Source organism: Megascapheus bottae, chromosome 2 (genome assembly GCF_031878675.1).
Source record: "Megascapheus bottae isolate mThoBot1 chromosome 2, mThoBot2.hap1, whole genome shotgun sequence".
NCBI lineage: Eukaryota > Metazoa > Chordata > Mammalia > Rodentia > Geomyidae > Megascapheus > Megascapheus bottae.
The window spans coordinates 29,970,294-29,995,655 of NC_143510.1; the positions used below are offsets into that span (position 1 = coordinate 29,970,294).

At 41.2% G+C, this 25,362-nt stretch overlaps 1 protein-coding gene across 3 annotated transcripts in view; it reads left to right on the forward strand.

Moving 5' to 3' along the window:
* Ptprg (protein tyrosine phosphatase receptor type G) overlaps window positions 1-25,362 on the forward strand; it is a 667,714-nt gene that overhangs the window by 45,890 nt on the left and 596,462 nt on the right. The window contains exon 3 of one of the 3 annotated variants that reach the window (XM_090323309.1): window positions 6,617-6,689. The exons of the other annotated variants lie outside the window; for them this stretch is intronic. Within the exon in view, the coding sequence (XP_090179435.1) occupies window positions 6,617-6,689 (73 nt within the window). The remainder of the gene's footprint in view (window positions 1-6,616; window positions 6,690-25,362) is intronic. 3 annotated transcript variants of the gene reach the window in all.

A 25,362-nucleotide genomic window follows, 5' to 3' on the forward strand; every position in this document is an offset into this window, starting at 1 on the left:
TCTAGTGATTAATTGGAGATAAGAGTCTCTGGCCTTTATAATGCCCAGGCTGGCTTTGAACTTGATTCACAGATCTTAGCCCCCTGAGTAGCTAGGATTACAGGCTGAGTGAGCCCCTGGGCCTGTTTATTTCTGTGTAGTTTAATGAGTTAAGCATCTTCACACCTCTGACAGAGATCAATACTGCATGCTTCATTTTAGTTGTCTCCTTTGTACATATTACTGTACTGTCCAACAGAGAGCCTTGGTTCATACTCATGAGCATGTTTACTCACCATCCATCCCAGCACACAGTTTGGTCCACTTTGTGTGTTGACAGCTTCTTCACCTTTCCTACATGCTAACACCCACACCAAATTCTTCTTTCTGCTAAGCCTTTATACCTGGAGATCCCTGTGCCTCTGCCGATGCCTCTTCTGATCCTCTCCCCCCCCCCCCCCCTCTCTTTCTGAGTATAGGAGATTGAACTCAAACCACGATGCCATACATGATGCCTTTTGTTTGTATTTTTGTTTTTGAGAATCTAATTTTGCCCTGACTGATCTTGAATTCTTGATCTTCTGTCTCTGCTGCTTGAGTAGCTAGCTATGTTTAAAGATGTATACCACCCTGCTCAGCTCAGATGATATTCTTGCGCAGTGAAGAAGTCACTGTTCTTTGGGGGTGGAGAACAGCACGAAAAGTACTCTTATAGATGAGATTGTGAGTGGGCTGAATTTCATTTTTCTCCTGTGACCCCTCACCTTTGTATTATATAATAAGTACTCCCACTTTGTGGGGGAATCCCTCATGATGATTGTGTCATCACAGAGTGATGGTGCCTACACTAGATTGGTCAGTGGTAGCTCGTAAACCACCTTGGAACTGAGGCTGTACTGTGAATGTGTTGCTTTGTTGACTACATTTTAGAGATGCTGTGGCTGACAGGTGACTTTTTTTTTTACCATTAAGGGTGGAAAGCAAGATGTGTGGCTCTGTGAAAAGATGGTAAAGGAGAAAAAGGACTGTTGGAGGCTAGGTGGGGGAATAACACTCCTGTCTGAGACGAACTGCTTATCTGTGTTGACAGCATTTGAGGACCAGCCTTGTATTTCTTTGTCAGTCTTGGGGCTTGAACTCTGGGCCTGGGTGCTGTTTCTGAGCTCTTCATTTCAAGCCCTACCCCTTGAGACACAGCACCACTTCCCCAGCCTTGTATTTCTTATGAACACTTTGACAGTTGAATTTAAGCAAGTTATACAGTCATACCCCAGAACAATGGACAGAACAGGACACTATGGGCAAAGACCCTGAGTGTAGGGGCCCAGTGTTACCCAGTGGGTTGTAAAGTTGATTGCCAAAGGCTAACTTGTTAATACATGATAGAATTTAGAAATCAAATGAGGTTGTTGACCTTTGCTAATCTATTTTATTGCTTCTGGGTAAAATAATAAGGAACTGATCTGCTTATGGGTTCTTAGGATCTGTGGTTTCAACGGGTGTCTCTCTCTGCCTTTCCCTGCTTTCTTGCACATAGAAAGCTTGCCTTTAAAAAGATGGTGTCAGTTAGATAAACATCTTCCAGGAGCCAGATGGCCTTCATTTCTTTCTCCCTGATTAGCTGTAGAAAGCTAATTGTCCAACTGAGAAAGACTTAATTTTAAAGGCTTATCGGGGAGGTAAGCTTATTGTGAAACAGCTTCTCAACCCCACCCTGTGTTCCTTACCAGAGGCTCTGTGTTGTAGGGAGAACTTGAATTTAACACTACAGAGTTTTGGAACAAGTTGAGTTGTGACAGGGAGTCACCACGTGCGTCAGTATTAAAGCTTGTCAATTCTCCCGGTTACAGGTGTGTGTCTAAATGGGGTCCTTTAGGTTCTTCGTTTTAGGCTCTCGCCATTTGTCATATTTTTAATGGTTGGACCGACAGCAGGAGTTTATGTAGTTTTTCTTTTTGCCAGATAGTGTCTGTATTTATGTCCTGTAGGCAAAGGGGGGTGGTTAAGTGCTGGAGACCATATTAAGGAATTATAATATAAAAATTATGCCAAATTATAATATAAAAATTATGTTGAATTATGTGCAGGAACACATTATTCTAACTAATTATGAAGCTCACAAAGAGGCCAAGTGGTACTTGGTAAATCTGATTATTTAGTATAGCAGAAGAACTATTTTTGCAGCAGTGGAAATAGTGTGTTCAGGCATTGTGCCTTTTATGCGGAGTAAAGATAATAGTGCCTAGAATACAGAATTAGCATGACAGATTAAAAAGAATCCATTTGTATGTCTGGCAAATCGTCTTAATAGAATCTACAAGCCTTTCTAGTTTAAATTGTGAAAGTTAAATAAGGTTTATTCTGACGTTATATCCCCTAAAAAAAAAAAAACCAAAAAAAAACCCTGGTAAAACAGTTCAGTCACCAAAGCTTAGACTTTAGCATTTGTGTGTGTGTGTGTGTGTGTGTGTGTGTGTGTGTATGTTCTGGTAACATTTCAGTTGTGAATTCACATTGCATTCCATTGTAAGGATGTGCCATTTTTAATTAAACTAAAGCATGGTGGGGTATTCTAAATTAGGTCTGATTATAATTGCAGATGGCAATTGAGCTTTTTGGAAGCTGGTTTCTTGAACTGTTAAATAAAATGGTCTTTTTTTAGTATTGGTTTGTAGAAGTTTAGCAGTGGTGTTTCAGGGAACAATCTCTGTTCAGCTTCTTGTTTCCATTGAACTATCATAACACACCCACATTCTTTTTATGGTGCCTGGATCTGAGAATTTTTTTCCTTAAGATTTTCTTCATTTTTGGTTTGGAGACCAGACACAAACTCAGTACCTGATGCTTTCACTCATTGGCTAGCAATCTACCAATTGAGCCATGCCTTCAATGCCAAGAATTTCTTAATTTATCAAAGCCAAACTTTTAGTTTTGACTTTGAGCTTTCTGGAGGATGAATATGGCAAAGTTAGGATAGATGTTGTCTAGGTGCCTTACTGGGTCAATGCAATAGTAAAGTAATGATGTTTTCTATTATTATGATTTTAAAAAAACAGTGATCTTCAGGAGATAATGATCAGAGTTAGATCTTGCTATAGCCTTCTGTTTAGAATTATGGGTAGGGCAAAATATTACCTAGAGGAGTGTGTGATTTCTTCATGGGGTTTCTTGTGTGGAGAATTGACTACATGCAATTTCTCCTTATTGATAGATATGTAGACCTACTAGTCTAATGACTCACAACTGAGAGTTCACAGGTTTGTCCTTCTAGGGGACATTTGGCTGTGTCTGGTAACATGTTTGATAGTCAGGACTTTAGAGGAGAGTATTACTGACATTTGTTAGGTAGGGGTCTAGAATGCTGCTAAATCTCCCAGATTCAAGTGTACCATAGCCTATCCGCTGAAAGAATTTTTCTGTCCCACAGTGTCAGTAGTATAGCTGTTGAGAAAATCAGCATTAAAAAATGAGCTTGCAGTGCCTTCCTTGTTCTCCTACTGTAAAATAAGCGTGTGTTTACCAGGGCCTTGCTCTTGCCCTTTTTGATCCTACCATTGTACAACTGGTAGATTCTATATGAGGAATCCATAAGGAATTTTTTAAGTTTTGTTTTTGTTTTCTTTTGGCTGAGTGTGCTTGGCTAACACGTTCACAGGGCTAGAAGGACCTGAGTTTGATCCCTAGTGTCTTTTCTTCCTCTGATTCTCATACCCTAAACCTTCCCTCACCACCCCCAAACATATTTCTTGGAAGAAATCAACAGGGAAGTCAGAGGTGAACAATGAATCAAGTAAATGGTATCCTGAATGAAACCATTAGTTTGCAACAGGTCAGGTAATGGGTTTGTCTATGAGCTTTGGGAGAAATGGATTTTGTTGGCTTGTAGAAAGTCTGCTTTTGTGAGTATATATTTTTATCCCTTAAATATTAGTTCTCTTAGTGATGATTTCTTCACAAGGTGCTGGTGAAAATATCTTCATAAATGACATGACACATTCTGTCACTTCTTCATACTGAATCTTTCGTCATGAAGACTGGCTGTGTGTGACTCCCCATCACTTAATTTTGCTGCATTTAGTCTACACAGTGGAGGAAATGGAATAATAAGAGGACTTGTTTGAGTGGTGGTATTTTTGGTGTGTGTGTGTGTGTGTGTGTGTGTGTGTGTGTGTGTGTGTGTATGCGTGTATGCATGCCTGTTCGTGTGTTCCTTTTCTGTTCTGTGTGACTGGAGGAATAACAAGTAGTATATCAAGGGGCTTCTAAGCAGTTAATACCACTGGGCTTCATTTACATTGTGTAGCTTGTACACCCTCTTCCTCAACGCACATGACTAGGGAATTGAAATTGCACTTCGCCTATTATGTGTTGGCAGAAATCTTTCAACAAAAAATTTTATGTTTCAAAATCAGGCGGCCAACAGCAGCAGCCAGTGATCTATGGGGCTATTGATGTGAATTGAATTTGCAGAGGGAAAATGGGATTTGGTTGCAGCATGAACTCTTAATGAGGTGGCCCAGATTTGTAATGGTCAGCCATTGTGTGCTCCTGGGATCAGCTAGGAATCAAATATCTTTTAAGGAGAGACTGAAATGAAACATAAAATTATATTTATTGATTTATTTTCAAATCTTTTTTTCCCCCCAATGAATGGAGTGGTTCTGAAGTGATGTCCCTTAGTTTGGCTCTTGAAGATACTTGGGAGTTTACAGGTGTACCTTTTAAGAGAGGTCTTCGTTGATTATGGTGTCTTACCAGTAAGGACATTGGACCCATACCTTTGATAATATATTTATTTTGCTTGATAATTTGTTGTTGTTGTTGGTTGTGGGGCTTGAACTCTGAGCCTGCACATTGTTCTTGAGATCTTCAGCTTAAGGCTACCACCCTATCCCTTGAGCCACAGTGCCACTTCTGGTTTTCTGGTGGTTAATTGGAAATAAGAGTCTTAGGGACTTTAGTGCTAGGACTGGCTTTGAACCGAGATCCTCAGATATCAGTCTCATGAATAGCCAGGATTACAGGTGTGAGCCACCATACCCAGCATGTTGGTAATTGTGTGTGTGTGTGTGTGTGTGTGTGTGTGTGTGTGTGTGTGTGTGTGTGTACTAGTACTGGGGCTTGAACTCAAGGCCTGGGTGCTCTCCCTTAACATTTTTCTTTGAAGCAAGCATTCTACCACTTGAACCACAGCTCCACTTCCATTTTGTTGGTTAATTGGAGATAAAGAGTCTCATGGACTTTCCTTCCTGAGTTGGTTTTGAACTGTGACCCTCAGATCTGAGCGTCCTGGGTTACTAGGCCTGTAAGACATGAACCACTGGCACCTGGCTCAAGCTAGGTGCTCTTTTACTAAAATCTTTCCTAAAATATAGCACATTAAAAATAAGGCATAAATGTAAAAATTATTATGGATGGAAGGCAAGCATCTTTGTGTACGTGGCATATATGTTTTTAGACACCCCATGTGTTCAATGATGGGCATGACAGGCACTGAGACATTTTTAGGTGATGGTCCAGCATCGGTGAATATTATTAGCATAGTCTTCCTTCCATAGTCGAAGCATCTTGCTGAAATAAGTTGACCTAGTGTTGAACCCAAAATTGTGTTCTGTGGTGGGAGCTGTAGGTAAGATTGGATTAATAATAGAGATTCAGGAGTGGTTTTTCTCTTCAGGTGTGAAGTGGAGCTGAGAAGCAGATTAAGTCACCACAAAACTTTCTCACTTCTCAGGTTTGCCCTGGATGCTGTTCTTAGACATTTATTCTCATTCATCTCAGTAGTTTTCTTTTCTCTCCTCCCCCCCTCCCCCCGCTGTATACTTTTCTTCCCCACTATATCTGCCTTTCTTTTTCCCTTGTGCTGGAGGAGACCAGGACACAGTATATATTCTAAATATATACTTACCATGCATGTAGAAAGTACGCATAGAATTCGTTCCCTGAGATCAGTTAACTGAATTTGTGAGCTAAGAGAATGTGGCATTATGTCCTTTCTTCTCAGCTCTCTTGGAATAATAGTGGGCCAGTGGGCGAATGCCTCTGATAATCCTTTCCTTATCTGCGACCTATGCAAATGTATTTGTTTCACTGTAAAACCAGCACAAGGTCTAGCATCATGACTATGTTCATTTAATTTTTGTGTCGTGATTCTTTCAACAGTTCTGCTCTGATTGGAAGCCTTCAAAGTATGTCTTGAAAGTCCCCACTCAACCTCAGAACTTGTGTGTCAGAACATCAGATAACATAGATCACTCACTTGGGTGTTTTATTCTTCCTCAATAAATTAAGTATTAGGTGTAAGGGGTTAGAAACCAAATATCAACCATATCCTTCACTGATTTTTCTTGGCTCTTCTTTAGTATCACGATCAGTATTAAATCAGAGAACAAATTCTTAGCTGTCAGGTACAGTTTTGCATTGAAGATCCTCAAACTTCAGTTCAGTGTTGAATCTGAAAATTGGCTTTAGGATTACAGAAGGTGTATGAGACAAGTTGGAAGGATTTCAAGAATGAAACTTTGCTAATTGTAATTAGTAGTGCTGAACAGAAGTTGGTACATTTCTGTAGTTCCCCAGTGTCAATCACACTGGGTGCTTTTTAAAAATATTTTTTGCTATTATTTTTAAATGACAGATTGCAGTATGTATTTTAGGACCTGCCATCCATATTGATTTGCAAGATTATGTTGGAATTTCAGAAACTGCAGGTAAAGACCTGATTTTACTAGATAACAGGGAACTTCAGAATCTTGTAAATACTTTGCTGTTAGAACAAACTGGAAGCCCTATGCCTGAGCAAAGTAGAATGTTTCAGAATGCCTTTCAGGATCTGTTTTTGGGTCTTACATATTCTGTAATAGTCTTGCCTTACTGGCCAAGAAGTATAAATTCTGTCGATTGTTGAGCTAGAGCAAGGGCAATGTATTTTGGTTATTTTCATTTAGCATCTGCCTCACATTAGGTAGGATTAAATTTCTCAGCCACTTCCTTTCATCCAGGATGCTTCTGTGGGCCTCCCAAATATACCACAGGGATATTATTATTCGGTTGCTGTTTTCATTTCTGGTTTGCTATCCTAAAATGCCAGCAGCTACCCCCTGAAGCTGAAGGAGAGGCTGATTTTCCACTGTACTGTGAACATTAGGGAGGTGTGTTTGGGTGCTGCCACAGGGTTTTCTTGGCTGTAACCCTTAGTGTAGATCATCACTGATTTCAGCCCAGTGCTTGCTTTGGAAGTACCATAGGGGTCTCCTCAAGATAATGGATGAATGGCATAAGTGGAACCTTCAGAAAGTCGAGGACCATAGGGACAGATGGCCACTTGGTGTGATGTCTTGATTCCCAACATTTCCCAATTGTAACAATGGCATTCAACACTCAGATTCCTTTCTAGGAGAGGAAAGCAACCTGCATGCATAACCTCAGGAAACCTTGGATACTGTGACATGGAGACATGGAGGAGAGTATCATGAAGTCAGTTAACTGCAGCTGGGTGCTCATTTGTCCCATGCCATACAATGTTCAGTCTGGGACATGGAATTTCCCTCATGCCAGCCTTGCTGGGTGAATGAATGACTTGCTTAAGAGGTATAATCTGAACTGTAAGTTAATTAGTATAATTAAGTCTTTACCTGTAGTACCTAAAATTCAATGGTCAGTATTTTTTTTTCTCCCTAGAGAATTTGATTCCTAAGTCACACTACCTCCAATTGAATGAAACAAACCCCAAACCTCTCTCAATTAATAAAGTATTGATAGTGTTATAGAGTAGATGCCTGCAAACATAGGCATTATCTAATTAAAAGAACAGTTACATAAGATGTCAGGAAAACTGCTGTTTTCTCCTCTTCTTCCTTTTCCCCTGTTTTTTCCATATTTCAGATTGAACTTAGAGCCAGATTCTCTACCATTTGTGCCGTGGCCCAGACTTTTTTAGACTGGGTCTCTCAGACAGGCTTTTTTTGTGGGCTGGTCTTAGACTATGTTGTTGCTCTTAATTCTGCTTCCAAGATGCTGGGATTAAAGGCCTAATCCACCTTGTCCTTACCTCCAGCTTCTCTTTGTAGAAGCCAAGAGCAGAGTTACCTGGGAGAGGTGTCACTGATTTAAGCCTTCTAAGTAACCTCCAACAAACAAAACGTTCAGGGTGACAGCAGCATGCAGGATATTCAATCTATTACTAAATCTTATTGCATAGCCCCCAAAACAGCCTCTGGTGTTTATTTTGAAAGTGCTCTTTTTAGAGGAGAGAAGATATGATCAAAATACATAATTTATATGTATGGAAAACTGGGTGACTTCGCAGCACATGACTGAGAAATTACAAGTCTTCTTTTGGGATTCACTGTCTGCCTTGTGGCAGCCACACATGTCATGGTACCACTGGTGATGTTGATGACTTTCCCCTTGCCCAGAGTGTCCTGGAATATCATGCCACAGTGTCCAAGAGAGTTGTCTCAGGATACTTAACACTGCTGCCTGTTCCAGCTGCCAGCATGACTTTGCCAGGCTAGTACTTGCTTAAGCCATACTCCATGTACAGACATGTACAAGGGCTGCAGCTTCTGCTGTGGAAGGATTCCTTCAACTTCCTTTCAGTGTAGAGTCAGTGTCTTCCTCACAGCTGTCTTCCTTTCCTTTGGCAAATATTTCAAACATTGAGATCATTAAAACATCCTGAGTGAAAGCCCAGAAGTTGGTGCTTTAAATAAAGAACATGTCTGTCCTGGCAGGACCCCTCCCCCGCCATCACTTTTAGGCAGCATTATATATTTGTGGGAGCTTGTCTTCTAATAAAGACATAATGTAAGTGCAGCTGAATAGGAATCAAGAGTGTGATTCAAGAGTAAGTTAAAACTGATGACATCCCTTATTGCTTTATAGATGAATTACTTTATGGTGGCCTATTTCCTGACAAAGCTTTCTTTTTCTCCTTTTCTTTTAAAAACAACTCAGAAAGCCTTTTTCTGTACTCTAATCGTCCATCCTGACAGCAGGAGAAAAAAAAAAAAAAGAAGCTGTCTCACCCCCTCTCCCCATTTACTCTCCCCCTCAGCAGTGATAGTAGGAATTGCTTATTGCTGAAAAAACTATACTTGCCTGGTGGTGTGCTATTAAAAAAGGGATTTAGTTGAATTCCTTTCTTTTTTTTCATTTGACATTACATATAAGGGACTATGGTTTCTGTCTTGGCCATATGGGGAGTGGGGAGTTGAGTTGTGTGTTTTCTTTTTCCATTATCCTGTGCCAGCAAACGGGAGAGAACATCACACGTGTGCTAGATGGGATTGTAGCTGAGTTGTTAACCAGTGTAGATCATAGACACACAGACCATGGCTTGAACCTGTTGCTGGTTATATAGACTGGCACAGTGGGCAGTTCTCAGCTTCCCAGCCTTGTCTAGGAATCAGAACTATGGGAGGCAGGGGCCAGGACATAGGCTTGCCAGTCATGAAAAAAAAAAAAAGTTGTATTTCCATGGCCCATATGATCATTTGTGATACGTTTTTGAAGACAGAGGGAGTAATTTATTTAAATCAGACAATGGGAAGAAAGTATCATGTAAAATGTAAGGCATCTGGAATATAACCAACAGCCAGAAATCCACAATGAGGACTTCATAGGTTCTCAACAGTTTTATTAACCAGCTTCAAAGGCAGAAAACAGAAAACAAAAAAACACTGCTCTGTATTAAGACCAGCCAAATTTAATGTGTAGACTTTCAGGCCTGGTTTGAGTACTTCAGTGTTATTATTTGATTTACTGTAGGGCTGGAGTTTGAACTCAGGGCATCTTACTCTTGCTTAGCTTTTGAGCCATATTTTCCTTTTAAGCTTTTTGTAGGTTAATAGATGCTGAGCGTTTCATGAACTTTCTGCTGAGGCTAGCTTCACCCTGTGATCCTCAGATTTCAGCTTCGAGAGTAGCTAAGATTACAGGCGTAGGCCACTGGTGCCTGGCTATTTCTTAAAAATTTACTTTGACAAATGCAGAAATTTCATTTTTGGATGTTATCTGACGTATGGAATTATTATCATGCTTAGGGTATAGTTAAAATAGATAATAGAGTTGGAAATATACTATAAAAAGTTCTTAACTGCTGAAGTGATGATGGGTGAAATTATGATGTCTATAATTTACTTTAGAAAAAGTCAGTTGGAGTAAGAAGTGGGTTGGACTAAAAGAAATACACATGGGCTTGTATGATAATTATTGGAGGTGAGGGGTGTATATATGAAGTGTGTATATGAGGGACTCTTCAAATGTTGGGAATTTTCAGAGTACAGAGTTAAAAAACATATTCATGACAAACCTGCCTTCAGTTATTCCTGATGACTTCTGGCTTTAGAAGGCCTACTTTTTTTTTTTTAAGTTTCTTCGGGGTAACGAATATTTGAATATATTACCTTTTACCTCAATATACTCCAAGTATAAATATGGTCACTAAGTATAGCAACCAAGTTTTGCAGAATTGACAGGTTTTATTGAATGACCCATTTTCCTTTATTTGAACTCAGCCCTATGGAATAAAGGGAATGTTTTATTCATCAGACTTCCCTTAACAAAATTGGAATGCCTTTGTAGGAATTAGCAGGTGTTTAATTATCAATGTGAGGATTCTTTATTTGCTGAACGAAGTAGAAAGTCATTAAAAGAAGTTCAGAATATGAAAGAATCAAAGTGGGAGAACTTGGGGAGAGGAATAAATCTGCTCTCTCATGTTCTGAGTTTATTAAGGTCAAATGAAGTGTGGTTTAATGTTTTGGTGCTTCCTTGTAAACCTAGCCAAGGTAAAGTCTTTCTGTCCTATGGGCAAACATAGCTCTGTGAAGAAAACACCACTTGAAATGGAGCAATGCCAAAGTTTTGGGGTCAGACCTGAGACCATAAGTTTAGATAGCTGTGCCAACCCTGGGTTTGTAGAGAGACTTGCTCCAGCCTCTACATTAAGAGATTATATCCATTTTTGCATTTTCTTTCCAACTTGCAGAACATGTAAACTATCCATGGCATAGTTACCTGTGTGCTAGGCACTAGAGAAAGAATTTTTACACACACACACACACACACACACACACACGCACGCACACACACACACACACAAATGCACGCGCGCGCGCACACACACACACATGCACGCGCGCGCACGCACACACACACACAGTTCTTTTTCTCACTTTATCCCCTTCCCCCCCTTTTTTTGGTTTGTGCTCATACAGGGCCTTAAACTCAGGGACTTGAGAGCTCTCACTTGACATTTTCACTGAAGGCTGTCACCCTACCACTTGAGCTTCAGTTCCACTGTTGGTGTTTTGCTGGTTAACTGAGGATAAGAGTTTCTCAGATTTGTCTGCCTGGGTTGGTTTTGGCCTTGATCCTCAAATCTGAGTAGCTAGGATTTTAGGCATAAGCCACTGGCACATGTATCACTTTACCTCTGTTTACCCTTACTGGCTTTCATTTTTTTTGTTATTGTTTTATATTTTAGCAATATTTTTCTATAAACTGCTGATAATACAGCATTCATACTAATGATACACGGGGAAAGGTGCTATTCATTCGAAGCAGCTGACAGAGGAGGTGAGATGGGAAAAGCAAACAGTGACCATTATACTCAGCTCTAATATTTAAATAATTCAAATGTACTTAATCAAAAATTTCACCCAAGGCTGGTGGCTCACGTCTACCTACTCAGGATTGTTGTTGACAGCCAGTCTAGGCAGGGAAGTTTGTAAGACTCATCTCCAATTAACCACCCAAAGAAAACTGAAAGTGGAGTTGTGGCTCAAAGTGGTAGAGCACTCGCCTTGAACAAAAGAACTAGTAACAGAGCCCAGGCACTGAGTTCAAGCCCCAGTGACAGACCCCCTCCTCCCCCCCAAAAAAAGAGAGATCTGATATAAGTATTCTTCTGACAACTCTGAGAGCTGAAGCCATGATACTGAAGGTTGTAAAGTGATCGTTTTCAATGCAGGATCTGTCATCTTGGATACCATAATGTTATTTTTGATCAGTTCTGTCATGGGGCCTTTAGGAGCAGGAGAGCAGGAGTGGAGCAATTGGGAAGTAGGGCCATTTGTGCCTTTAGATAATTCTCGTATGCTCCTTGCCATCTCCATAAACTACAAGGTTCCCTAAATTAGACTAACAACTTGGATGTTTTTTCAGAGAAGGAAGGACTCATGAAGCAAAAACAAGAGTGGTGGGTTTAGTACTGTGATGCTGCTCTGCTGGTTCTTCTGCATGGCTGCTGTATTTCCAGCTGTCTCTGTCATGTAATACACAGGGATCTTTGTGAACAGAGCCTCTGGCAAGCATCAGGTGTTGACCACTGTGCACTGTCTTCTTAGTCTTGTAGATGATTGCTTGAGTGATCTCCGGTAGAAAGGAGATAAGAAGGGTAAAGGTTTGTGGAGTTTGTGAAGCAGCAACCAAGGCAGCTTGTAGTTGATCTTCTGGAAATTGTCCCCTTGCCTATATGCTGTCTTCACTGTAGGCTGTTCAAGGGTCTTTCTGCCAGACTGTGAGTCACTGTGCCAGGCGTGAAGTCTGATGTTAAAGCAAAGTGTTTGCTAAACAGGTTAGATGGAGAGCAGCGTTTGCAATAGACAATAAATAACAGATGTTGGAGAAGTTACTCATGCTGTGGTGATGTGGCCAAAGTGACTGAGCACTGGCTGATGATTGGGTTGGCTGCATCAGTGGTGTTTTTTTGGCTACTTGTGGTAGGAATTGGTCAGCTGGCTGTGTGCCTTAAATGGATGGTGTTGTGGGCAGGAAATAGAACAATGGAGGGAAAATTATAGACTTGCTTCCTGTACCTTATTCCCTGTCTTTATGTGTGTTGTTGGCTAAAGCAGACTTCTAAATTTTAATGAGCTAATTAAATTAAGTTTTTGTAGTCTTGGAGTTTGAACTAGAGTTTTGCTAGGCTGTTGCTCTACCGCTTGTGCAACACTCCTCATCTTGTTCTCTTCGTTGTTTATCAAGTAGTATCCTGCATTTTGTTGCTTGGGCTGGCCTGGATTGTGATCCTCCTATTTATTCTTGCATGGAGAATAACAAGTATCAACCAACATACCCACTTTTGACGGATTGACATCTCTCAGGCTGCCTTGAACCTTGATTCTCCTGAGTTCAGCCTCCCGAGTAGCTGGAATTACACATTTAAACCACCATGCCTGGTCCTCAGAGCAGATTTTGAGATAAGGTCTCATTTAGTAAAATGCTGAAGTGTTTGTATAGACACTATACCCATCTGCTTGTATATTGTACATTATCTACAGTTCGCTCGTAACACTAACACAATTTCAACACTGTAAATGATTGCCCTGCTATATTGTTTAGGGAGTAAGTGTAAGAAAAAAGTTGGTAAGTGTTCAGTGCAGATGCAGTTTTTTAAAAATTAATTTTCTTGTCAGGGTGATGTACAGAGGGTTAAAGTTGCATGTGTAAGGCATTGGGTACATTTCTTGTTGAAAACTGTTACCTCTCTCGTTTTTCTCCTATTTTCCATTCCCCCCACTTTCCCACCCCTCAAGCTGTAAGTTTATTTACCCTTGTGAGTATCACTGTTGCATTACTTCACCATCTGTCCTTTGTCTCACCAATATGTCGTCCCTCTTCCCTTCCCAAACCAAGTAACCGTGTATGAAACCAGCCCACATGCCCCTCAGTGGATGAATGGATCAGGAATATGTGGTGTATATACGCAACGGAATTCTATGTTTCCATCAGAAAGAATGACATCATCCCTTTATAAGAAAAGACTTGGGAAAAATCATATAATAAGTGAAATAAGCCAGCCCCAAGGACATATAGGCTCCCTGGTTCCTCTCTTTCGTACTAATTGGTATATGTCTAGGAAGGTAGTCGTAGTAGACGATCACAATAGCTCAGTAGCTATGTACATATGACCATAGTAGATGACGCTAAGTGAAATGAACTCCAAGATACAGAACCAAGAGGTTTTTCTTTGTCCTTGTTTTTACTGTGCTGTGTGAAGTTTTTTTTTTTAAAGAATTTATTAATGTTGATTTTTACATCATATTGTGTGAAGTTTTTTTAAATTTTGTTTTTAAGCAATTTTTGACCCATAGGTCATTGAATCTGCAGTTGGCTGAATCTGAAGACATCGGTGAGGATGAACTGTACTAGGTTAGGAGATTGGGGAAGGATTATGGTAGTTGTGAGGATGATGGTAGTTGTGCTGTACATGGTTCAGTCATTTTCAGATTATAGTGAACTTTCAAGTGTGTCATCTGCTAGTCATATGGTGAGGGGCAGCTGATTATACAATGGCTCAGAGAGTAGCCTGACATGCCTGTGGCTACACAGCCAGTGACTATGCGATGTGCATCAGAGTTTGAGCGCTTGTGACCATTACTCTGCAAAGGACCAGAGGGATCACATGTAGCAATTCCCTTTATCTTCTTTCTTTGCATGTCACTCCAGACCAGGGCTGGGACTTTCCCCTCTAGACTGAACGCTATGCTTCCCCTGCATGGTAGGTGTTTCGGGAATGTCTTAAGCTTGTTTCTATCCCTACAGGTGCCTCCTGTACTGCCTCCCCACCCCCCCTGTTGCTTTCTTAGTTAGGCTTACTGTTAAAATACCATCTCTTGAGGGAGGCTTCCCAGATCACAATATCTAAAGTATACTTTATCCTGCCCTCACCTTTGTCTATTTCAGTTCACCCATTTTTTGTTATCACACTTAACTCCTTCAGAAGCTTTTTATTTTTTATTTATTTATTTTTATTTTTGGTCAGTCATGGGGCTTGAACTCAGGGTGTGGTTATTATCCCTGAGCTCTTTTGCTTCAAGGTTAATGATCTACCACTTTGAGCCACATTACCACCTCGGGGTTTCTGGTGGTTAATTGGAGATAAAGAGTCTCATGAACTTTCTAACAGGACTGGTTTTGAACTCTGGTCCTTAGATCTCAGCCTACCCAGTATCTAAGATGAACAGTCATGAGCTACTGGTACCTGGATGCAATTTTTTTTCAGTGTCTTGTACTTTTGTTTTTCCAATTAGTGTGAGGATTTCATGATGGATAATGGAAGGAAATTTTCCCCCTTTCATTTGTTTACCATTATTTTCTGATTTCCTGCATTGTAGGAAGCCATGGTAAAATATTTACTAAATGAATAGCTGCTTTTAAAAGTTCAATTTTGGTAGTTTTCCAAAAATGAGAAATTGTTGAGTTAACAATTTGGGACAAGTTGATGTCAAACACATTTTACTGACATTTTTGGATTATGCATTTCTAGAAATAGGATCACCTTTTGTATATTTATCTTGGGTCCTACAACCCTGGTATGCAATTTTATTATCTTGCATAGTTGTTTTCAACAGATTCTCTAGGATTTCCTGTGCACACAGTCACATTGTGTGCAAACATATAGAGGTTGACTTTTCTCTTTTCAATACTAATGCTTTTTGTCTCCCTTTTCTTGTTAGGTTTCCCTGTGAACCTCTAGCTAGAAGTGAATAATAGACTTAAGTAGCCACCGGAATGGATATAGTGGCATCAGATATGTGATCCCAGGATCTGATGCTGATATCAAGAAGAAAAATAGTCTTTTTGTCATTGGCACTGTCATTTCCTGTTTTTGTTTTTTCATTTTTTTTTTGTTTGTTTTTTTTTCTGTTGCCTTTATTGGGGCTTGAACTGAGGGCTGGGTTTTGGCCTTGAGCCTTTCTGCTCAAGGCTAGTACAGGCTAGTACTCTCATCACTTGAGACTTAGTTGGTGATTAATTAAAGATAAGAGTCTCACGTACTTTCCTGTAATCCTGCTCCTTTGGCTCTGGAGTAGTGAGGATTACAGGTGTGAGTCACCAGTACTTGGCAGGCTGTGAATTCTTTTTTTTTTTTTTTTTGCCAGTCCTGGGCTTGAGTTTCAGGGCCTGAGCACTGTCCTTGGACTTTTTCAGGGATAGAGCTCTACCACTTGAGCCTCAGCATCACTTGCGGCTTCTTTTTTTTTTCCCCCATGTATGCTGTACCAAGGAATCGGACCTGAGTCTTCAATGCATGCTAGGCAAGCCCTCTACCACTAGGTCAAACTCCTGGCTCCATGTGAATTCTTTAATACAGGTCAATGGATTGCTTTTCCTTCCTGAGTTACTGAGTTTTGATTTCTTTTGATTTTGTAATCATGAATTGCTGTGGAATTTTGTCAAATATTAGATCTATAGAAACCTAAACCTTTAGGCTGGAATTCTGCCTTTTATAGCACATATTGTAGGATAAACATTTGCCTCTTGACCTTCACTCAGCAGAAATGTAAAATGCTTTCACCCTTGCCTCCTCTGAGCTCACTTACCTACCCAGAGCTGTCTAAGTCTCAGGGTTCACAGTCAAAGAAGGAATCCTGGGCTGGTCCTTTGGAAGAACTCTGTGACAGGATATTTTCATCTGACTCACAAAAACAGCCTTCTGGTATGTACCGCCTCATCTGGTGTGTACACCTTTGCAGGGTTTGTTTTTCAGGTGTAATGCTGTCACTGCGCTGTTGAGTGAACTGATTTTGAGCTGTTGATATAGTGCAGACCTTGGCAGCTGTCTAATCTCCTCAAAGCCTTAGTGTTTGATTGCATTCGTTTGCCCTGCAAATAGTCAACGTTGTAAGTGATCTCAAAGTGAGAATATATCCACAGCCTGTATTTATTATAGACAAGGTTCCAAGGAGGGCTGAGAACTTGTAAAATACACAGTGTAGGGTTCTGAGCGTGTAATAAAGACTTTTAATTCCTACTCTTCCATGCCCGTTAACATATTACATTATTTGGATACATGAGACTTCTCTTTTAAAAAAGAAACTTTTAAACTGATATATAAAAATATGAATTGGGGCTGGGAGCATAGCTTAGTGGTAGAGTGCTTGCCTAACATGCATGAAGCTCTGGGTTTGATTCCTCAGTATCACATATACAGCAAAAAGTCAGAAGTGATGCTGTGGCTCAAGTGGTAGAGTGCTAGCCTTGAGGAAGCTCAAGGACAATACCCAGACCCTGAGTCCCAGCCCCAGGACTGGCAAAATAGATAGATAGATAGATAGATAGATAGATAGATAGATAGATAGATGATAGATAAATAAAAGTATAGATTTTGCACATCTCATGTGATATTTTAACATGATGTACATGATGTGACGTTACTCATGTATTTCCTTCACCATTTATTTGTGATAAACATATTCAGATTTCTTTGTCACAGCCATTAAAAAAAAAGCTTTAGCATATACCTGGTATCTGTAATCACCCAATTGTGCAGGAGCACACTGGAGCTCCTTATGTCTACTTAGCTGGAACTTAGTATCCATTGATCAGTTCTAACTGTCCCTCTACCCTCAAAGAACTTGTTCTTCTAGAGATTGAGCTCAGACCTTCTTACTTGCCAGGCTAGAACTCTGCCACTTGAGTCATGTCTTGAGGTCCTTTGAACTTTTGATGCCATTGTGTATGCTTCCACATGTCCTGCTGCTCACAGTGCCACTTATGGACTATTATGCATAATGTTGGGATAGGCCTTAGTTCTAGCAGTTGTCTTGATGCACAGTTCCCCCCCCCCCCCGGGACTGTTTGTCTATTACATTGTAACATAGAATTAGTAAATCTAATATTGACAGTATCATTAATAAAACTTTATATTGGTCCCACCTTGCTAGATTTTTGATTCTTTGGTTGTGAGATCTCTTCATTCCAATGTGTATATTCTCCCAATTGGTTACATCTTCATTTTCTGCCTTCATCTAGCTCCTAGATCAATATGGATGAGAGTTAGCTCTCTACCACATAGTTTGCTACCAAGCAGGGGACAGAATCATTTCCTTTTAGCCATTGGTCTGTGTGCAGTTAGGGGACTAACAATTATCTGTGTCGATGAGAAGCATTTAGATTCTGAGTCAGGTATCAGGATGGCCTTAGGGGAAGTTGCTTGAAGCTTAGCTTGGTTGATTTTCTCATTTGGGAAATGAGGCTAATAGTAAGATTTAGCTCACAGGTTGAGGAGACTGTGTGAAGCAGCCCATATAAAATAAACATGTACTGAGCACCTTGTTAAGGTTCTATGTCAAGGAAGATAATGGAGGCCAGAGAATTTTCTGTGGCTTTCTTCTTTGCCTCAGCTGGGGCTGCCACAGATTGTGAAGACTGGGGTTCCTTTGGAAGCCTCATTCCCTCAGGTGTCAGCTTCTGAAGGACCCCCTTGTGATGTGGAAACAGCATACCTGGGGTGGTGGTGCTTCAGTTCCATGCTGTTCCTTCCCTAGTGCAGTTGGTGTGTGTGTGTGGAGGTGGGGATCTGTGCCTGTGTGTACCATTATTGACCATGCACTGCGCACACCAATCCATCACATCTGAAATTGCTGGTCACCCCATTGGGACAAGCTCTTGCTTCTTAGTGCAGCTGATCATGGAAGAGCCTTCTCTCCTCAAGGGTGTGGATCCATGAGTATAGCCATCTTACCAAATACAGAATGCTTATTTACTTGGTCTGGAATAATCTCATTACGAGAACCTGTGTGTAAATCTCCATACCATAATCCAATTTCAGCGATCAGAATGGTGACTCAGCCTTAAGAAATTTCAAGAGCTCAATTAAGAAAAAAAAAATTGTGGTTGGCTTTTTAGAAATAGGATTTGATGCCCTTAGATTTGTTAAACCTTTAACCACTGTTTTAAAAAATTGTGGTTATAACAGAGTTATAAAAGGTTGAGTTTTTCTTGCCCTGAATCAGGCCTGGAGAACTCTCTTTCTGCCTAGGATCATTTGGCTATCATCAGTACAGGCTGCCTGTGGACAGCCTGCCAGTTCCATTGTCTACCCGTAGTGGACATTCCATGCTTCTCTCCCCAAATTTAAGTGATTATTATGATTTACCTAGTAGAAATTTATGTTCCTGTAAAAAAAAAAAGTTTCTAGTTGTATTGAATTTTGATTCCTGCCTGGCTTGCCTTGGCTGAGCCAGGCCACATGATTTTGTGTGGTTTACTTGTTTTCTATCTCTGTCCAAAATTCTTGGGACCAGGAGTGTTTCAGGTTTGGAATCTCAGGGATTTTTTTTTTTTGGGGGGGGAGAAGGTATTCCAAGTTTGAATAAATATGCAAGAGCCAGGCTGTGAAAATTTATTTTCAGTGTTATATCAATGCTTTGGCTGTTTTGGTAGCATTATGGATTTGGGGCTAGAAATGAATAGCTTAGATTTATAATATTCACCCATGATGTTTCAACACTCAAAGTCTGAGGGAGGAAAGGGGCCTGAATGGTAATTTTCTTGATGAGCTGCTATAAAAATGATGCTGAGATTTATATATATTTAGGAGCATCTACTAAGGCTAATTACATTCATGCATGAATATAGGTTTTTGGTTTTGTTGTTATCTTTAGCAAAATGTCAGGATGATACTATAGAGCTGTGTGTCTCAAATTTAATCTACCAAATCCTTACTAAAGGGGAAATATTGGAAGAAAATTTGTGAATTTCTTCACAAGCAGAAGACACTTAAGTTGATGCTTCTCCTCCTCCTCCTCCTCCTCCTCTTCTCTTCTTCTCTTCCTCCTCCTCCTCCTCCTCCTCCTCCTCCTCCTCCTCCTCCTCCTCCTCCTCCTTCTTCTTCTTCTTCTCCTCCTCCTCCCCCCCGCCCCACATAAAAAAGATTCTTGCCTGGTTGGTTTCACATGAGAATATTTTATTGATGCTTCATCGTGGAAGTGGAAATTCTTGAGCATGTGAACTCCTGAGCATACCCTAGTTGTCTTCCCATCTCATTTTGAGAAAATCTCAGGAGATGATGAGCCCAGGTAGATACAAGGATCTGTTATTTCTAGATGGAGAACTGTGGGTTCTACATTCAGGAAGCCTGGATGGGTTAGGGTTTTCTCCTAGGATTTTGTAAAGTAAAGGCTGCGAATTTTCTGAAAAAAGTTTGGAAATATTGTGTGTGTGTGTGTGTGTGTGTGTGTGTGTGTGTGTGTGTGTGTAACTGATCATTTTGTATATAAAACAGTTGGTTTATAAACTTGTGTTAGGTGGTTATATTTGTCATATACCTATAGTTTCTTAGCCACCAGATAAATGTATTTTACTCTCTGCATATTCTTTTTCTCTCCTTCCCCCTTCCCCCCTGCACTCTGTATTCTCTCTCTATATTTTCTCTGTGCACACACATTCTCCTTCCCTCCCTCCCTCTCTCCCTCCATCCCTCCTTCCCTCCCTCCCTCCCTCCTTCCCTTTCTCCTTCCTTCCCTCCCTTCTAGTAGTGGGAATTTGTTTCAGTGCATCTTGCTTGCTAGACAAGTAATCTGGCACTTAAGCCATGCCCAGATTTCTTTTTTTCTTTTTTTTTTTTTTTGCCAGTCCTGGGCTTGAGCTCAGGGCTTGAGCACTGTCCTTGGACTTTCTCAAGGCTAGCACTCTACCACTTGAGCCTCAGCACCACTTCTGGCTTTTTGCTATGTATGTGGGGTACGGAGGAATCGAACCTGGGTCTTCGTGCATGCTAGGCAAGCACTCTACCACTAGGCCAAACTCCCGGCCCCCCAGATTTCTTTTTGCTTTTAGTTTTCCCTTTTCCTTTTCTTTTCTCCTCTGCTGCCTCCTTTTTCTCCTCTTCTTCCTCTTCCCTCTTCTTCCTCTTCCTCCTCCTGCTTCCCCCCTCCCCTTTTTTTTTAAGATAAGGTCTTGTGCTTTGGCCTGGGCTGCCTGAATCACAAACTTGCTTCCACTGCCTTGTGAGTAACTGAAATTACAAGGGTGCACAGCCACACCTGGCTTCCTTTGCTGTTTTCTGACAGTATGTGGCCAGCTCAGAGTTTATGGTTTTTGGATCACTTTAGGAGAAGGTTCCTTTTCAGTTCTGTTATTTGAGCATGAACTAACTTGGCACGAGATTGAGCCAAATGTATTATTTTCCCATGGCTGCACAGTCTCAGTGGTTTAAAACTCTAGAAATGTGTTGCCTCATGATTTGAGAGACCTGAAGCCAGAGTTCTAGGTGTTGGCAGGCTGTATTTCCTCTGGAGACTCCACGAGTCTCTATTTTTGCCTCTTCTGAGGCTGCTGGCATCCCTTGGATTGTGGCCTCTTCTCTTTCTCCACTTTTTCTGCCTGTCCTTTTCTGTCAGCCACACTCTCAGGAGGGGATTGTCACGGGATCTAGGGCCCACCCGGGTAATCTAGGAGAAATACCCATGACATCCTTAAGCATATCTTTTGTCACGTAAAGTAGTATTCATTCTTTTGCCTTGCCAGGTGATAGTCCCAGGGCTAGATGTTAGGATGTGGACTCTGTGGGCTTAACTCTTGGAGGATGGTGAATGTGGTGGGGTGGGGAGCAGTGTTCAGCCCAGTACTGCAATGTAAAGTGCTAGGTTGCCTCTAGCTAGACAGAGCATTCATATAGAATGCTGGATGCTTAGCAGCATGCTTACTTTTTGGGGGGCTCCTATTTCTGTCAGGTGATTTGTTTGTTAGATTTCCTTGGCATCACTTTCTTCTTAAACAAAAAACTAGGGGTTGAAGGGGAGTCCCTTCAAAGTGTTACTGACATGGTGTCTTTCCCATGGAGAGTCTCAGTGTGCTGCTAACCCTCTTTGAAAGCTTTTCAGCCCCCATGCCAGGCAGACATTTCTTGGCCTGTCTGTTGTCCAATCAGAGTTTTGCTTTGGTCAGCGATTGACAGCCTTGTTTCCTGGTTGAGCAGTTTATGTGAGCATGAAAATTTATATTGGCCTTAAGGGAAGCATGGACTTCAGGTGGTAGGTAGGCAGACAGCCATCACTGTCTTTGTCTTTCCCCCAAACCAACGCTGTCCTCCCCCGAGGGCAGAGAAAGCTGTGTGGTCTGATGGCTTCACACTTTTACAGCCCTAGCTTGAGCATTGCCTACAAGGAGTGAGAAGCACATTCATCCCCCTTTTCTTCTTCTTCCTCTCCTCAAGGGCTCTAATTCCAATACTTAATGCCTTTTAGGAAAATGGAAAGCAGGAGATAATCCTAGCCTGTTGTAGAGGGCTTCAGATTCAGAGTGAATGGGTCTCATTTTGTTTCTGCCTTTCTGTTTAATGGCCTGGCCCTTTTCCTGGCGCTGGTGCACATGTCACAAATGAATGCTCACATGGGGAGCCCTGGATGTTGGTAGAAGGAGGGCATGCCCCAGCCTTCCTGTCTGAAGCCCCTCAGGTAACATGCACATTTCCTGGTAAAACCACAGCAGGGCTTACCTGTGGAGTTGTTTTCCTGCTTCCTGTTTGGCAGGGTTGCTAGCTGATTTAAAAAAAAAAAAGTCAAAAGCTCAAGCTGAAACCCAAGCACTGACCCGAGTTATTTATTAACTCAGCTCCTCGAGCCATTTTTGTCTGTGGCTGAGCTGCCCATCAGCTGCAGGCCCTGACCCCTGGAGCATGGCAGGTGCCCGTCTTTGCCTCCCGAGTCACCAGCCTTCCAGTTTGGAAAGCTGTCCTTCAATTGACTTCAGGCTTTCAATTTCATTTTTTTCTCCTCTCTGCTTTGTCACTGTCTCTGCTCTGTGGCTCTGAGAGACTTTTTCTGGTTCACCTTAAGCGAGTCCCTGTTCAGGTCACCAAGGCCTGCTTGGGGTCTGGGGCGTGACAGACTCCCCCCAAGAAGCTAGGAGAGTAACGGAGGAGGGGGCTGCGTTTCACAGCTGGTGGCTGAGCCTGCAACTCTGGGGATCTCTGCCTTGGGCCCACAAGACAGACTGGCAGGGTCCCAAGTTCTCTGTAATCAGTTTCCGCAGACGGAAGCTGGACCATCTTGGTGTTTACCCTCCTAGACCCTAGAATGAGTTGAAAACTTGGGTTGTGATATCTGGTCATGCTGTGTGCAGTGGAGGCTCGAATGAGTATGGAGCTCAAAAGTGAAGTCTTGAGCCTGAGGCAAGAGGATTCTGAGGTTGGCTCAAGTACCAGGATACGGGAATTATATCATGGGAAACCAAAGGCAGAGTCCAGACTCACCAGAGATTTAGTTACTTAAACAAATCAATGGCGAAAGTGGAAAAGGAGTTAAGAGGCCGGGAATGTGGCCTAGTGATAAAGTGCTTGCCTAGCATATATGAAGCCCTGGGTTCAATTCCTCACTACCACGTACACAGAAAAAACCAGAAGTGGTGCTGTGGCTCAAGTGCTAGAAAACTAGCCTTAAGTAAAAGAAACTCGGGAACAGTGCCCAGGTCCTAAATTCAAGCTCCAGAACTGGAAAAAAAAAAGAAAAGAAAAAGAAAAAGCAAAAAACAACCCCCCCCCAAAAAAAAAGTTAAGAGAGGAAATCTTACAGATTAAAGAATTTTAAACTTAGTAACCTGTAACTGTGAGCCCTTTATTTGAATCCTGATTTAAATTAATCACTTGTAAGTCGGGCATGGTAAGGGCAGAACTATAATCTCAGCACTCCAGAAGCTGAGGCTGGAGGACAGTGACTTGAAAGTAGTATCTGTGCATTTGAACCATAATTGAAAAATGAGATGCTCTTGGGTAGTGACTGTCAGAAATGTTTTAGGTGCGATACTACGTCTGCTGCTTTAATTTGAAAGGTTCTTTATATCTTAGATATTTGTGGGTGGAAAACAGGGTATGGTGGAAATAACATGGCATAAGGAGGTAGTTGAAGCAGGGTTGGCTAGGAGCTCATAATGTGGAGGTAAGTATATTGTGGTGAGCCATCTTTATGTTGTTTATCTTAGTAGGTGCTGGAAAATTCATAATTGAAAAATTTACCAAAAGAGAAACATGATAAGGAACTACCAATAAAAGCTTTTTATTGTTTTCCTAATAGAAAACCACATATGTTCACTGTACTAATTACAGGTAAAATAGGTATCTCTTCGCATTAGTTGCTTTGACTACCTTAATATATTTATGTGCATGTATATATTTCAGTGTTTCTAAATGAAAAAGAATGTTCCAGAGCGCTCTTGTCATCTGCCTGCTTTGTTGTTCTGTTTATTTTGTCCTAGTCCATTGAATACTCTTCTGAAACCTGAGAATTGATTATAGACAAATGTTAGGTTTCATGCTTATGCCCTGATTTTATTTAATGGTTCCTTTATTGTGAAATAAGTGGTGCTTACAATTTGGGCTTTTATAATAACTTCTGTGCTGAAAATCATTCTAAATCTCAATGCGCACTTTTATTTAAAATAAATTTCTTGAAAGAGTTAGGAGAATGTTTATTCCAATGTTTCTGAAAGCTTCATTCCTATGCTTTGCTAGGGAAATCAGTGTTCTTAATTTCCTTTTGTGGACTTGCCTGCCTGCCTGCCTGCCTGCCATCCTCCCTCCCTTCCTCCCTTTTTCCCCCTCCCTCCTTCCCTTGTCATTACTATGACTTGAATTCTTCAAGTCATAGTAAACTATGAACTTGACTTGAACTATGACTTGAATCTTCACATCTCAGGCTATTGAGTAGTTCAGGATTTACAGACTTGACCTTGGAAAATGAAGATTTTATTAAATGTCCTTAATATTGCTTGAAGTGTTTGGGTTTCTTTTGGGAGGCTCTCATACAACCCGCTGGAAGATAATTTAAGTTTTTCATAGTTTCGTGCTCTTGGGATAGTTCAGCCACTCCCTTGTTTCTCCTTCCCTTCCTCTTAGCAGTGTGAAATGGGGCCATGCTTGAAAGATGGGCACAGAATTGTTTTGCATTTCCAAATATCACATAAAGAACCTGTTCTCTCTGGGGGAGAGACAAAGGAGTTGAGTACAAGGTGAGTGTTTCTAATCGGAACTTCTGTAATCTGAAACTTTGTGAGTACCCCCCTAACAATGGGAGTAGAAGATTCTCCACCTGCGCTCCTATGATGGGTGAAAGCCCAGGTGTACTCAAAATATCTATGCAATTTCCCCAGGCTCTATGTGCAAGTGACTATGGAACACAAATAACCTTTACGTGCAGACTTGGGTCCCATTCTCAAGACACAGCTTATTTTCCATATACAAATATTTTACAATCAGGAAAAGTCTGAGGTTTGAAACACTTCTTGTGCCAGCCATATTAGATAAGGGCTGCTTCACCTGTCTATAACAGCATGATGGAGTTTAGGTTGGAAAGTACGTATATGGGGGTACAAGCTGAAAGCCAAGCAAGACTTTTACTCCAGACGCCTTACCTTGTACAGATAACCATGTGGGGTGTTGGACAGGAACCCCCGCCTCTCGCTCTCCCCGCCTCCTCAGTTGTGGGCTTAAACTCAGGGCCTGGGCACTGTCCCTGAGGAGTTTTTGCTCAAGGCTACTGCTCTACCACTTTGAGCCACAGCTCCATTTAAGGTTTATAGATGGTTAATTAGAGATAGGGGTCTCTTGTACTTTCTTACCCAGAATAGCTTTGAACTGCAATCCTCAGATCA